We start from the raw sequence: 12,852 nt of genomic DNA, 5'->3' as shown, positions 1-12,852 counted from the left end.
TGGTTTTCTCCATAATAGGTGGATGAGATTTTTGAAATGTGTCTTTGCATGTAAGGATGTTCAATTTCATTCCAATCACACTGATTTCCGTATACATTGATGTCTGTAAATGGCTAATCGATCTGATTGATATCTGTCTAAACTGCCAAAAAAAATCTAATATTCTTAAAAACTCATCTTCGACGCACCCCATGTGATTAACAATTGCCAGTATTGTGTAAGGGCCCTTGAATTACCTAGAGATATGGGGGTCAGACGGTCGCAGCGGGTGGCTACGCGATCGGTTTCTCAAGAGATCACTCCATGACCTAATGGTGAGAATAGATTCCGGTCCAGGTTTTCCTGCTTAGGTTTGCGATCCTTTTTGTCCCATTTAGGAATCGCAAACAAACGTATTGTGAACAGAGCCTACTATGTGTTTACGTGTAATTCAAAGAATCCAATATCATTATATCCTGTCATATGTTTCGTAGGGTTGGAATGAAAGCATGTGGTTCTTTTAGAAAATAGGCTTGCTTCACATGTAGGCCTCCTGAAACAGATGTGCATCTGAGCATTCATTTCCTTTCTTCCTATTCTCTAGTATAAAAGTTGTGCCTCTAATTATAAATGCGGTGTTAAGTTTAGACATATCTAATATAACGAATGGTAGGTAGCTACATGGCATCCCCAATAAACGCCTTCTGTTTGGTTGCCGTTTGCTCATCCTGTGTTGTTAATTGTAGCTAAAATGGCAGACTGATGATCTGGGAGCTGTGGTTATCGTCATGTTGACTGTACGGAATCTGTCACCACATACCTACAAGTGAAGCCAACTCGCTCTGTAGATGTGCACCTGCCCCCTGAAAGCAACGGCCTTTGTCCCATCCTGTTTGGTGGCCCCAATTCTGAGAAACAAGCGCTTTTAGGTTAATGAGGGCATTACCATTGCACCTCGTTGGACCCGAAACACTGCTCTCTTTTTGTGCCAGCTGCGCCCCCCTGACAGGGCCAGGCAGTGTAGCCATCATCATGCCTGGCCCTGAAATCTCGTATCTGCATGTTTGCGTGCGTCATCTGCGAATGCACAGAGTAGTTTCCATGCACTGATCACAGAGTTGAACACGCGGGCACAATTACGTCTACGCTGCCTGGCAGGGCCTGGAGGACACAGATGACATAGAAGGTGAGTGGAGCTTCGGCTGCAACTGCAACGCTCTAATTACACCAAGGGGTTAATTTGCATATAATAAAATGCTAGTTTCTCAGAGCGAAGCCACCGATCAGGATGGGACATTTAGCAGGCAATTGTACATCTACAGAGTGAGTTGGCGTCGCTAGCAGGTTTGTGGTGACGGATTCCCTTTAACAATCTGGACTAATGTCTGTCCCATATATGTTGAGTCTGAATTTTGGTATCTCTTGTGAAGAACCAGTCACCTAGAAGAGAAGGATCTTCTCTTGAAGCAAAATTAGCTGAGTCACAACTGGCGCTCAACATTCTGGCGACAGACGCCACCGGCATTCCATAGCATTAGGAAGTGAAAATTACAGCCAGCGGCACAATTCTCTGGAGCACAGGATGACTGAACATTTCTGGGATTTATGACATTCCTCCCTCAGGCTGTGTGGTATGACAACCTCGGCCTACACTAGGTGGAAGAGGCATTTGCCTACATTATTGTAGTTGAGAACAGAAGGTTGCAGCTTATGCCTAATACTAGAGTTTGTGTTCTGGGCTATGTGAAAGCATGGTAAACCCATAGTGCAGATCAGTCAGAAACCAAACTGTACATTCTGATCAATTACTGACCAAGTACAATGTGGACCTCCCAGGAGGTCTTCATGGGTTTTGCAAACTTGGTTGTCACTTTGGAAATGTATTGTCACTTTGATGTTCACACATTAGATGAATTTTAAGACCATAAAAGGGTTACCCTACAAATAATTTTATAGCATTTTATATAATATCAACTAAAATACTGTATGTATTTTCCTCTGCTGAGATATTATAAATGCAAGCATGTGCCCTCTAACAGCTGAGCTGACCCCCCTCATACTGCATCGACCTTTCTGTGTGTCCTCAGTGGTCTGGTGGGATCTCTGCTAGTGACTTTTAAGGCAGCGTGGAGAGATTAGCTCTTTTCCAGGAGAAAGACAGTCTCTATAGTGCCCCTAGTGGAGTGACACTGCAGAGACAGCTTTCTTTCTCTAGAGGTAAAGAGCTAATCTGCGTTCTTCTTTTCCTCAGGGAGCAAGAAATGTATATGAGACAGTAAGTCAGTGAGGGCTGAGCGGCAGAACTACCAACTTGACGGAGCCTTCTGCTTCCATCTCCGTCCAGTTGCTACAAACACCTGATTTTATAGGTGGCGAGTGTCAGGCCCCCACCGATCTGATATTGATGACCTACCTGTTGGATAGGTCATCAGTATCTAAAAGGTTAAAGACCCCTTTAAAGGAAACCCTGACAGACCCTACAAGTGACCCTATTTTCCTGTTGCTAGCGGCCCCCTCACAAAATAACAGATAATAATTTGCTATACAGTGACGATTGAGAAATAATATTGATAATGAAGCAATATTAATTAAATTTATTCCGCTTTTATTAACGTATAATGCTACTTTCACACTAGCGTTTTCGATTCCGCTATTGAGACCTGTCATAGGATCTCAATAGCGGGGGTAAACGCTTCCGTTTTGTCCCCATTCGTTGTCAATGGGGACAAAACTGAACTGAACAAAACGGAATGCTCCAAAATGCATTCCGTTCCGTTCGGTTGCACTCCCATCGCGGACAGAATAACGCTGCAATCAGCATTTTTCTGTCCGCGATATGGTGCGGAGCAAGACGGATCCGTCCTGGTGCACAATGTAAGTCAATGGGGACGGATCTGTTTTCTCTGACACAATAGAAAACTGATCCGTACCCCATTGACTTTCAATGGTGTTCATGACGGATTCGTCATGGCTATATAATACAACAGGATCCGTTCATGACGGATGCATGGTAACGGAAGCATTATTGCAGATCCATGACGGATTCGCAAAAAAAGCTAATGTGAAAGTAGCCTAACAATACCGCTTATAGCACTATTGCTACGCCTGCTGAAAAGCTCCAGATTACATGTAAGATAACACAATGTGTGCATGCATATACACTCACCTAAAGAATTATTAGGTACACCATACTAATACGGTGTTGGACCCCCTTTTGCCTTCAGAACTGCCTTAATTCTACGTGGCATTGATTCAACAAGGTGCTGATAGCATTCTTTAGAAATGTTGGCCCATATTGATAGGATAGCATCTTGCAGTTGATGGAGATTTGAGGGATGCACATCCAGGGCACGAAGCTCCCGTTCCACCACATCCTAAAGATGCTCTATTGGGTTGAGATCTGGTGACTGTGGGGGCCATTTTAGTACAGTGAACTCATTGTCATGTTCAAGAAACCAATTTGAAATGATTCAAGCTTTGTGACATGGTGCATTATCCTGCTGGAAGTAGCCATCAGAGGATGGATACATGTTCTCATTCTGTTTACGCCAAATTCGGACTCTACCATTTGAATGTCTCAACAGAAATCGAGACTCATCAGACCAGGCAACATTTTTCCAGTCTTCAACAGTCCAATTTTGGTGAGCTCGTGCAAATTGTAGCCTCTTTTTCCTATTTGTAGTGGAGATGAGTGGTACCCGGTGGGGTCTGCTGCTGTTGTAGCCCATCCACCTCAAGGTTGTGCGTGTTGTGGCTTCACAAATGCTTTGCTGCATACCTCGGTTGTAACGAGTGGTTATTTCAGTCAACGTTGCTGTTCTATCAGCTTGAATCAGTCGGCCCATTCTCCTCTGACCTCTAGCATCCACAAGGCATTTTTGCCCACAGGACTGCCACATACTGGATGTTTTTCCCTTTTCACACCATTCTTTGTAAACCCTAGAAATGGTTGTGCATGAAAATCCCAGTAACTGAGCAGATTGTGAATACTCAGACCGGCCCGTCTGGCACCAACAACCATGCCACGCTCAAAATTGCTTAAATCACCTTTCTTTCCCATTCTGACATTCAGTTTGGAGTTCAGGAGATTGTCTTGACCAGGACCACCCCCCTAAATGCATTGAAGCAACTGCCATGTGATTGGTTGACTAGATAATTGCATTAATGAGAAATAGAACAGGTGTTCCTAATAATTCTTTAGGTGAGTGTATGTATTAAATAGTGTGCATACTGAAGGGGAATATGTGCTAGCTTGCAGATCTTGACAAAATGTTCATCCTAAGGCCCCCGTCATACGGGCGTCGTGGGTGAGGGCCGGATGCGATGCAGGTGCTTTCAGGGAAAATCATGTGGTGAGCGCGATGATGTCAGCGAAGGTCCTTTTGCAGGTCCTTCAAGAAGAACAAAGAAGATCCCGGCTGCGCGATCAAGTGGATGAGGTGAGTTATGTTTTTATTTTATTTTTTAACCCTCAATTGACATTATACTTGGCATTCTGTATTAAAGAATGCTAATCATAAAGTAAATAGGGTCCCGGGTCATACATCCCTCATCTCCTTAGCAACCATGCGTGAAAATCCCACCGCATCCGCACTTGGGATTTGTATGGGGCCTGCGTTGCGTCAAAAACGCAGAATATAGAACATGCTGCGATTTTCACGCAACGTACAAGTGATGCGTGAAAAATAATGCTTATATACACAGCCCCATTGAAATGAATGGGTCAGGATTCAGTGCGGGTGCAATGCGTTTACGTCACGCATTGCACCCACGTGGAATTCTTGCCCGTGTGAAAGGGGCCTAATGGTAGTTTAGTCTCCTTAGGCTACTTTCACACTTGCGTTCGGGGCTCCTCTTGTGAGCTCCATTTGAAGGCTCTCACAAGCGGCCCCGAACGCATCCGTACAGCCCCAATGCATTCTGAGTGGATGCGGATCCGCTCAGAATGCCTCAGTCTGGCAGCGTTCAGCCTCCGCTCCGCCTGACCGTGTGGAGGCGAGCTGATCAGTCCAGACTTACAATGTAAGTCAATGGGGACGGATCCGTTTAAAGTTGACACAATATGCCTCAATTTTCTAACGGATCCGTCCCCCATTGACTTTCAATGTAAAGTCTGGACGGATCCATCTGAACTAATTTCACACTTAGAATTTTTTCTAAATTATAATGCAGACGGATCCTTTCTGAACGGATCCAAACGTCTGCATTATAGGAGCGGATCCGTCTGTGCAGACAGCAGACGAATCCGCTCTGAACGCAAGTGTGAAAGTAGCCTTATCTGGCTGCTCTGGCCTTTTTTCACAAACATTTTGTTATCTATTTCATGAGCTGTCCAGTGATAAGATACATTAGGGTTAAGTCAAGGTCAAACTTGTCGCCTTTATCTGTGGCACCAAGACCACTTTTTGTCTGCAAAACCCTATATAACCTTGTGTATCTTTTGGTGGAGGACTGGTTTATTATACAGTTATTTTGCTTGCCGCACCACTTTTAGGAGTATTATGTGGTTGTTAAATCCCAATAAACAGCCTAAACCACAACCTCATATTCCCAGGAGAATCTCTCTCTGGTATATAAAATACTGAATGGAATTTTAATATATCACAGGGGATATTAAGATGTTCTTTGGTTTGATTCTATAAGTAATTTTAAAGTAGGCATATTTCTGGGACTCGTGGGATAGATCCATGCTTGCCTATGCTCACACTTTGATAAGACTTCCATATGTATACAATGTTTTAATTTAGCATTTAGACTTTTTGTATGAATTACAGAAAGATTTTTCTAGAAAATTATTATTTACATCTTAATACGAGAGCTCTTATTGCTAACAAATACATCATTTCAGGTTCAGATACTCTTTTAAGAGAGACTACACACACCACACCAGGGTTATATTTAATCTATTTCATTTAATGTTTGTGTGTGTCGTTAAAAGATATTGACAATATCCACTATAACAGTGACATCCACAGACCCCCACCCCTTAACACTGACCCCCATCTCCTTTAAATGGGACCTCCACAGCAGCCCACCCCCTTAACTTTGACCTTTAAAGCAGCCTTCCCCTTTAACAGTAAGTTCCACAGCACCCACCCCCCTTGATAGTGACCTCCACAGGGGCCTCCCCTTTTAACAGTGACCTACAACTCCCCTTAACACTGACCATAGGATTCAGTCCCCTTAACTGACCTCCACCATTCTCGACCCACTTAGCAGAGACCTCCACAGCGACTACCCCTTTAATAGTGGCCTCCACTGTCCAATCCTCCCTTAACAGTGACCTCCACAGCGGCCTGCCCCTTTAACAGTGGCCTCCTCAGCTCCCGCCCCTTTATTAGTGACCTCCACAGTACCCCGCCTCGTTAACATTGATTTCCACAATAACCCGCCCCTTTAACAGTGACCTCCACGGAGCTCCGTTCCCTTAAAATGGGACTTCCACAACACCCCACCCACTTAACACTGACCTCCAGCAGGCGTGGACTAACCAGATTGGGGGCGTGGCTTAGTGGGGCCTGGGAGCGGGGTTTTTAAGTTCGTCTTTTGAGGGTGGTCTGAATGGCCACCCTACCTGCCCCCTAAACTGTGACTTCCACAGCACTCCGCTCCCTTAACAGTGTCATCCACAGCACTCTGCCCCTTTAAAGCTGACATGTAGCAGTGAAGAAAAATGTCTAGATTGTTATGGAAACCTGGTGTAAAACTGTGTGTATGTGAAGACTAAGGGCCTGCGAGCTTCTATTGGCTGATAAGGGTCATGTGACCGTGTGTATGGCAATTGGGATATGAAGAGAGACCTGCAGGCTTCTATTGGCTAATGTAGGTCATGTGATGTGCCACATTTGCATTTTTGGGGGGAAATATCTCAGGAACGGTAAGTCCTTGAGAGCTGAGACCCGGTCTAAAACCTTCCCGGACACCTGATGTACCCGTGTGCCAAATTTCGTGATTGTAAATGCGACGGTGCGGATTCCTTTTAGCGGACATACATACATACACTCAGCTTTATATATTAGATATAAGTAAATGTATGTAAGGTAATAGTGATAATTAGGCAAATGTATATCCTTTTAGCAAATTAAATACAAAGAATTGAAAACTTAAAACACAACACATACTAATTACATAATTACATCCACACTTCACCTAGAGTCCCGACTACATCCAGAATGAAGGTGCTTACATCACTGATTGAGTTAACGTCATCTGACAGCTACACATCATTCATCTAAGGAGTCCGTTTCAGCGAAACTAGTAAGAGACTCGACCGGGAAAACGTTATCTTCCGTATGCAAAGGCGTTCCTTTTATAGGTGACCTTCAACTGCCTTCAGAGAGTCCCAACTTTTATACCGGCTGAATAAAGAGCTTCACTCCCTATTGGAATATAGGCAGCTTATGCAATCCGCAGCGGTCACTGCGCCTATCTTGTTTATCTGTTATTACAGACCTCGGAGCTTTCAGTTCCCTGATCTGCAATACATCAGAATCCCGTAGAATGGCAACTCTAGGACACCTCTTCTTAGAACTCTGGGTTGTGCCATTCCTTTGCTACTAAACAGTGGGCTTTACCATTTCCAGTTACCAAAAGATATGTCCCTGCACACAGTTACTCTATGAGCATTGGTTAGACAGTGTCAGTAGGGTAGGGACACACACCCAACTGGTAATGCCCAGTTTTCATTTTATTCATTAATTTCTAAAAGGAATAATGGAGGAATGGGTAAATCCCATAGATCTAAGGAAAGATGGTCCAAAATTGCTAACACAGATGTGTCAGGAGATCAAACTAAATATACTAGGTACGGGACGTAAAATGTACATGGCTTGGGAAGATGCAACTCCTAAAAGCACCCGTCACCAATTTCTGCCACCCCATCAGACATCCTCGGTGACTATTTAGAAGTACCTCAAGTAGAAGTACGCTGCTTTAAGAGCAGACACCTAATAGTTAAAACACGCTTGTTCTGAACGTGGAGCGGGTGAGCGGAGAAGGATTTACAGCGTCATTGCCTTTTTCCGTATTAGACATTTAGTATAAGGAGTAGACAATTACTTCTCTCACGTTATTGTTTTATAACCTGCTCTCAAACATTCTGAATTTGGCTTTATATGATCTTCTGACAAGGGCAATAAGGTTATGACACGTTCTATTATAATATGCAGTATATTTCATTACCTGTCACTAAGTGATATTTAAACTAAAGTAGGTCATTTAGATTTAAGTATCCTGTGTCGTCTGAAATCGTAAAATGAAATTCCTTCCTGCAGGGCCTATAAATTTGATATACGGATCTGCTTTTTTGCTATCCATAGGCATGCTCTATGTAAAATGATTTAGCTGCAAAAATAAACAGTGTAGTCTGCAGCACTATTCCTGCCGTCAGAGATACCGGAGCCCCAACACACTGGGGGGTGCAGGGGGCGAAGATGAGATCTGTCAGGATAGGCGGAACAGAACCAAAAAATCCTATATAAAAATTTAAGAACAATCTACACTACCTAAAAATATAGAATAACAGATGATAATCTTGTGATGGTTTCTGTACAAATTTTTACACTAGTGATTATTATTATTATTGAACCAATTCTCCTGCATCAGTTTTACTTTATTCATTGGTAATATATGCATAAAAATAGTGAAAGAGGGAGCATTGGAGGTGCTATAAGTGTGTCAGTAAAGGCGTTTTGTGTCACATGAAAAAAAAAATACCAGTAAGGGCTTGTTTACACGAACACTTTTTGCGTTCCGTATACGGGCCGTTTTTTTGTATTCGGTATACGGAACCATTTATTTGAATGGTTCCACAAAAAAAACAGAATGTACTCCGTATACGTTCCGTTTCCGTATTTCTGTTCCGTTCAAAGATAGAACATGTCCTATAATTGCCTGCAAATCCCGTTCCGTGGCTCCATTCAAGTCAATGGGGCCGCAAATAAAACGGAACACATACGGAATGTACTCCGTAAGTCTTCCGTATCCGTTCCGTTTTTGCAGAAACATCTAATGAAAATTTTATGCCCAGCCCAATTTTTTCTATGTAATTACTGTATACTGTATATGCCATACGGAAAAACGGAACGGAACCAGAAACTCTACTGAAACAAAAAACGGATCAGCTAAAAACGGCCTGCAAAACACTCAAAAAGCCATACGGTCGTGTGAACGAGCCCTAAAAGAGTAAATCAGTATTGCCTCTTTTGTTCCCTCCACACATATTTAAAGGGTGTGGACCCTTTTGGGGGGCAATTGCATTCTAATCAGTCTGGGCTAAAAGCCATTTTTTGAGTTGATCTTTATTACAAACAGTTTTTCCTCTATAGCTTTCACTTTCACTACATCTACAGACTATAGCTCTCTGCATATTGAATCCATCAGGGAGCTACTGTGACGGTTCGATCTGTAGCCATTAACTCTGAACTCCTGACAGCTTATAAACAACCGTTGTAGCAATGAATGTTTAGGAGTGGTCAGGAAAATACAGATAAAAGCTACAGATCGAGCCATCAGAGCAGCTCCCTGAAGGATCCTGTGTGAGGCACAGTGCAATAGTCTGTAGATGCGGTGAAAGTGAAAGCTATAGAGGAAAAACTGTTAAACATGTTTAATAAAGACCAACTGAAAAAAATTATTTTTAGCTCAAAATGTGCATAATCCAATGATTAAAAAAATGCCCCAAGTATGTCCATAGACTTTACCATATCTAAAAATATTAACTGTCCTGTATTTTTGTATTTTACAGCAAAGCTTGGAAACCAACCTCACCAGCCTCATCAAAAGGAACACAGAGATGGAAATGCTGTTAGCCAAGCTTATTCAGACGTGTCAGCATGTTGAGGTGAGTTCAAATATCCATCATTATAGCCATAGCATTGAGAAATACACCCAGTTGAGGATTATAATGACTTTCTTTTTGAAGAATGTTTTAGATCCTTACAAGGCAGAGGATTGTGCTTGTTGATTCTTGAAGTTTTGCTATTTTGTATTGTTGCACTGGCTGGAAAAAACATCTGAGACACTTAAAGGGGTTGTGTTAGAATAAAAAAAAAGTCAGATTTTTAAAAAATTCTCCTGAAACAGTGCTATTCTTCTCTATGGTCTTGACTAAGTCTGTTACTAACTTGTACAGGCTAAGCTGCAGTACCAGACATAGTCCATGGGCAAGAGTGGCGCGGTTTCTGGTTGAAATAACGGACCTTTTTGTAATCCAATTTCCCCTCTCTATCTCTTTAGACCTGGGATGCATGGAGAATGTCACAATCATTTTACTGTTGAGCTTCAGTTGACTTGTGGACTGCAGCTGTATTTTCTGTAATACCAAAAAAGTCTATGGTCGTGAACATTGCACCATGAAAATGCAGTCTGCAACATGTTATAGAGCAGGAGGAGCTGAGCAGATTGTGGGAAAAGGTTCAGTAAATCTTGTAACTTAGGAGTCTAACCCCCGACTCCTTATATGCTGAAGAGTCCAGTGGGTGGTCCTAAGTGATTGACAACTATCTCTATATATGTCTATATCACTTATAGGACCACCCATGTGACTACTGAGCTCAGATGGTGCAGATTATTTATAAAAAAAATACCAAATTTACCAAAAATATGGAAAAATTAGCAAATTTCTATTTCTTTACTTTTATAATAGATAGTAATAACTCAAAAAATAGTTACTACTTTACATTCCCCATATGTATACTTCATGTTTGGATAATTTTCTGAATGCCATTTTATTTTTTGGGGACGTTAGAAGGCTTAGAAGTTTAGAAGCAAATCTTGAAATATTTCTGAAAATTTCCAAAACCCACTTTTTAAGGACCAGTTCGGGTCTGAAGTCACTTTGTGAGGCTTACATAATAGAAACCACACCAAAAATGACCCCATTTTAGAAACTACACCCCTCAAGATATGGATACGACAATACCAAATATGGCAGATTTTTTGTTTCAGTTTTACATAATAAAGCCGTAATTTTACATTCTGAAAGCCTTTTTTTTTCTTTTTTTTTTGGGTGACTGTCTTGTGTAGGGGCTAATTTTTTTTTTCGGGATGAGATGACTGGCACTATTTTAGTGTGTATATGACTTTTTGTTCGCTTGCTATTACACTTTTTGTGATGTAAGGTGTAAGGCTTTTTTTGACACCGTTACATATATATATATTTTTTTACGGTGTTCACCTGAGGGGTTAGGTCATGTGATATTTTTATAGAGCAGGTTCTTACGGACGAGGTGATACCTAATAGGTCTACTTTTATTTTTTTATTTATGTAAGTTTTACACAGTGATATCATTTTTGAAACAAAAAAAATCATGTTTCACTGTCTCCATAGTCTGAGAGCCATAGTTTTTTCAGTTTTTCGGTGATTGTCTTAGGTAGGGTATCTTTTTGCGGGATGAGATGACGGTTTGATTGGCACTATTTTGGGGTGCATATGACTTTTTGATCGCATGCTATTACACTTTTTTTGATGTAATGGCTTTTTTGACACTGTTTTTATTTTATTATTTTTACGGTTTACCTGAGGGGTTAGCACATGTGATATTTTTATAGAGCAGGTTCTTACGGACGCGGAGATACCTAATATGTATTTTTTATATTTAAGTTTTACACAATAACAGCATTTTTTAAACAAAAACAAAAATCATGTTTTAGGGTCTCCATAGTCTGAGAGACATAGTTTTTTAATTTTTTGGGCGATTGTCTTAGGGTATCATTTTTTGCGGGGTGAGGTGACGGTTAGATTGGTACTATTTTGGTGGGCATACGCCTTTTTGATCGCTTGGTGTTGCACTTTTAGTGATGTAAGGTGACAAAAAAAAAAATGTGTTTTTTTAGCACCGTTTTTATTTTATTTTTTTGACTGTGTTCATGTGATATTTTTATAGAGCCAGTCGATACGTACGCGGCAATACCTAATTTGTCTACTTTCTTTTTTCCCCTAATTTAAATATATTTATTTTTTTTTACTTTATTTTAGGAAAAGGACCCTTTTTTTTTTTTTTTTTTTTTACTTTTTTTGTGTAAAAACGTTTATTTATTTTTAGCTTTTCTTTACACTTTCTTTTTTTGTCCCACTTTAGGATTTTAGCTTTTGGGGGTCTAATCCCCTTTAAAATGCATTACAATATCGGGCTGTCTTCCCTGCCATCGCGTCCCCGTCACAGCAGCACGGGGACCCGATGGAAACTCCGATCCCCGCACAGACATCGCACGTGCCGCGGTCAGCGCTGACTGCGGCACATCAAGGGTTAATGCGCTGGCATCGGTGATTTCACCTATGCCGGCGCAGGCAGCAGGGGTCTGGATATCCGTGACTGCCGGTCCCCTGCCGCAGATCGGGTGAGTGCATCTCCTGCACCCGCCCGATCACTGCGCCGTACATGTAAAGCGCGAGTCCTCTACGGGTTAAAAGGGCTGTCCCAAGAAAAATATTCAGCAGTTTTCAAATCAGCACCTTTGTACCTGCATGTAATGAAAAATTTAGCATAGCCACTGAATTATTCAGTTAAATGTATCTGTATAGCGCCACCTGCTGTTTGTTCTTTTTGTTATTTCTCTGTCCACCTTGCTGAGATGGACGCACATGCTCAGTTTCATCCTTCAAATGTCTCTTGAACGGTGATTGGGAGAGAGCTGCAGCAAAAAGGAATATACCACCTGACCTCCAGCAGAAAGGACACAAATCCCGAGCTTCCAGCTTGATATAAATCTAGCAGAGCACTTTGAACAATGAATGAGATGTTTGGATCCATGTAAGATCTAGGGCTGGTTCTAGCTTTGTTAGAAAGACATTGCCATTTACTATTTGATAGTCATGGGGTAGCCCCCTTAAGGACCAGCTCTTCTGCAGTCTTTTTGCAGGGATTTCCTGCC

General features: G+C 41.7%; 1 protein-coding gene across 2 annotated transcripts in view; it reads left to right on the top strand.

Annotated features, from left to right (window-relative positions):
- Nucleotides 1-12,852, top strand: part of MID1 (midline 1) — a 192,598-nt gene that overhangs the window by 87,959 nt on the left and 91,787 nt on the right. For both annotated transcript variants that reach the window (XM_040423767.1, XM_040423768.1), the window contains exon 3: nucleotides 9,725-9,820. In XM_040423767.1, the coding sequence (XP_040279701.1) occupies nucleotides 9,725-9,820 (96 nt within the window). The remainder of the gene's footprint in view (nucleotides 1-9,724; nucleotides 9,821-12,852) is intronic.

Source organism: Bufo bufo, chromosome 3 (genome assembly GCF_905171765.1).
Source record: "Bufo bufo chromosome 3, aBufBuf1.1, whole genome shotgun sequence".
Lineage (NCBI taxonomy): Eukaryota > Metazoa > Chordata > Amphibia > Anura > Bufonidae > Bufo > Bufo bufo.
This window is presented reverse-complemented; position numbering and strand designations above follow the sequence as displayed.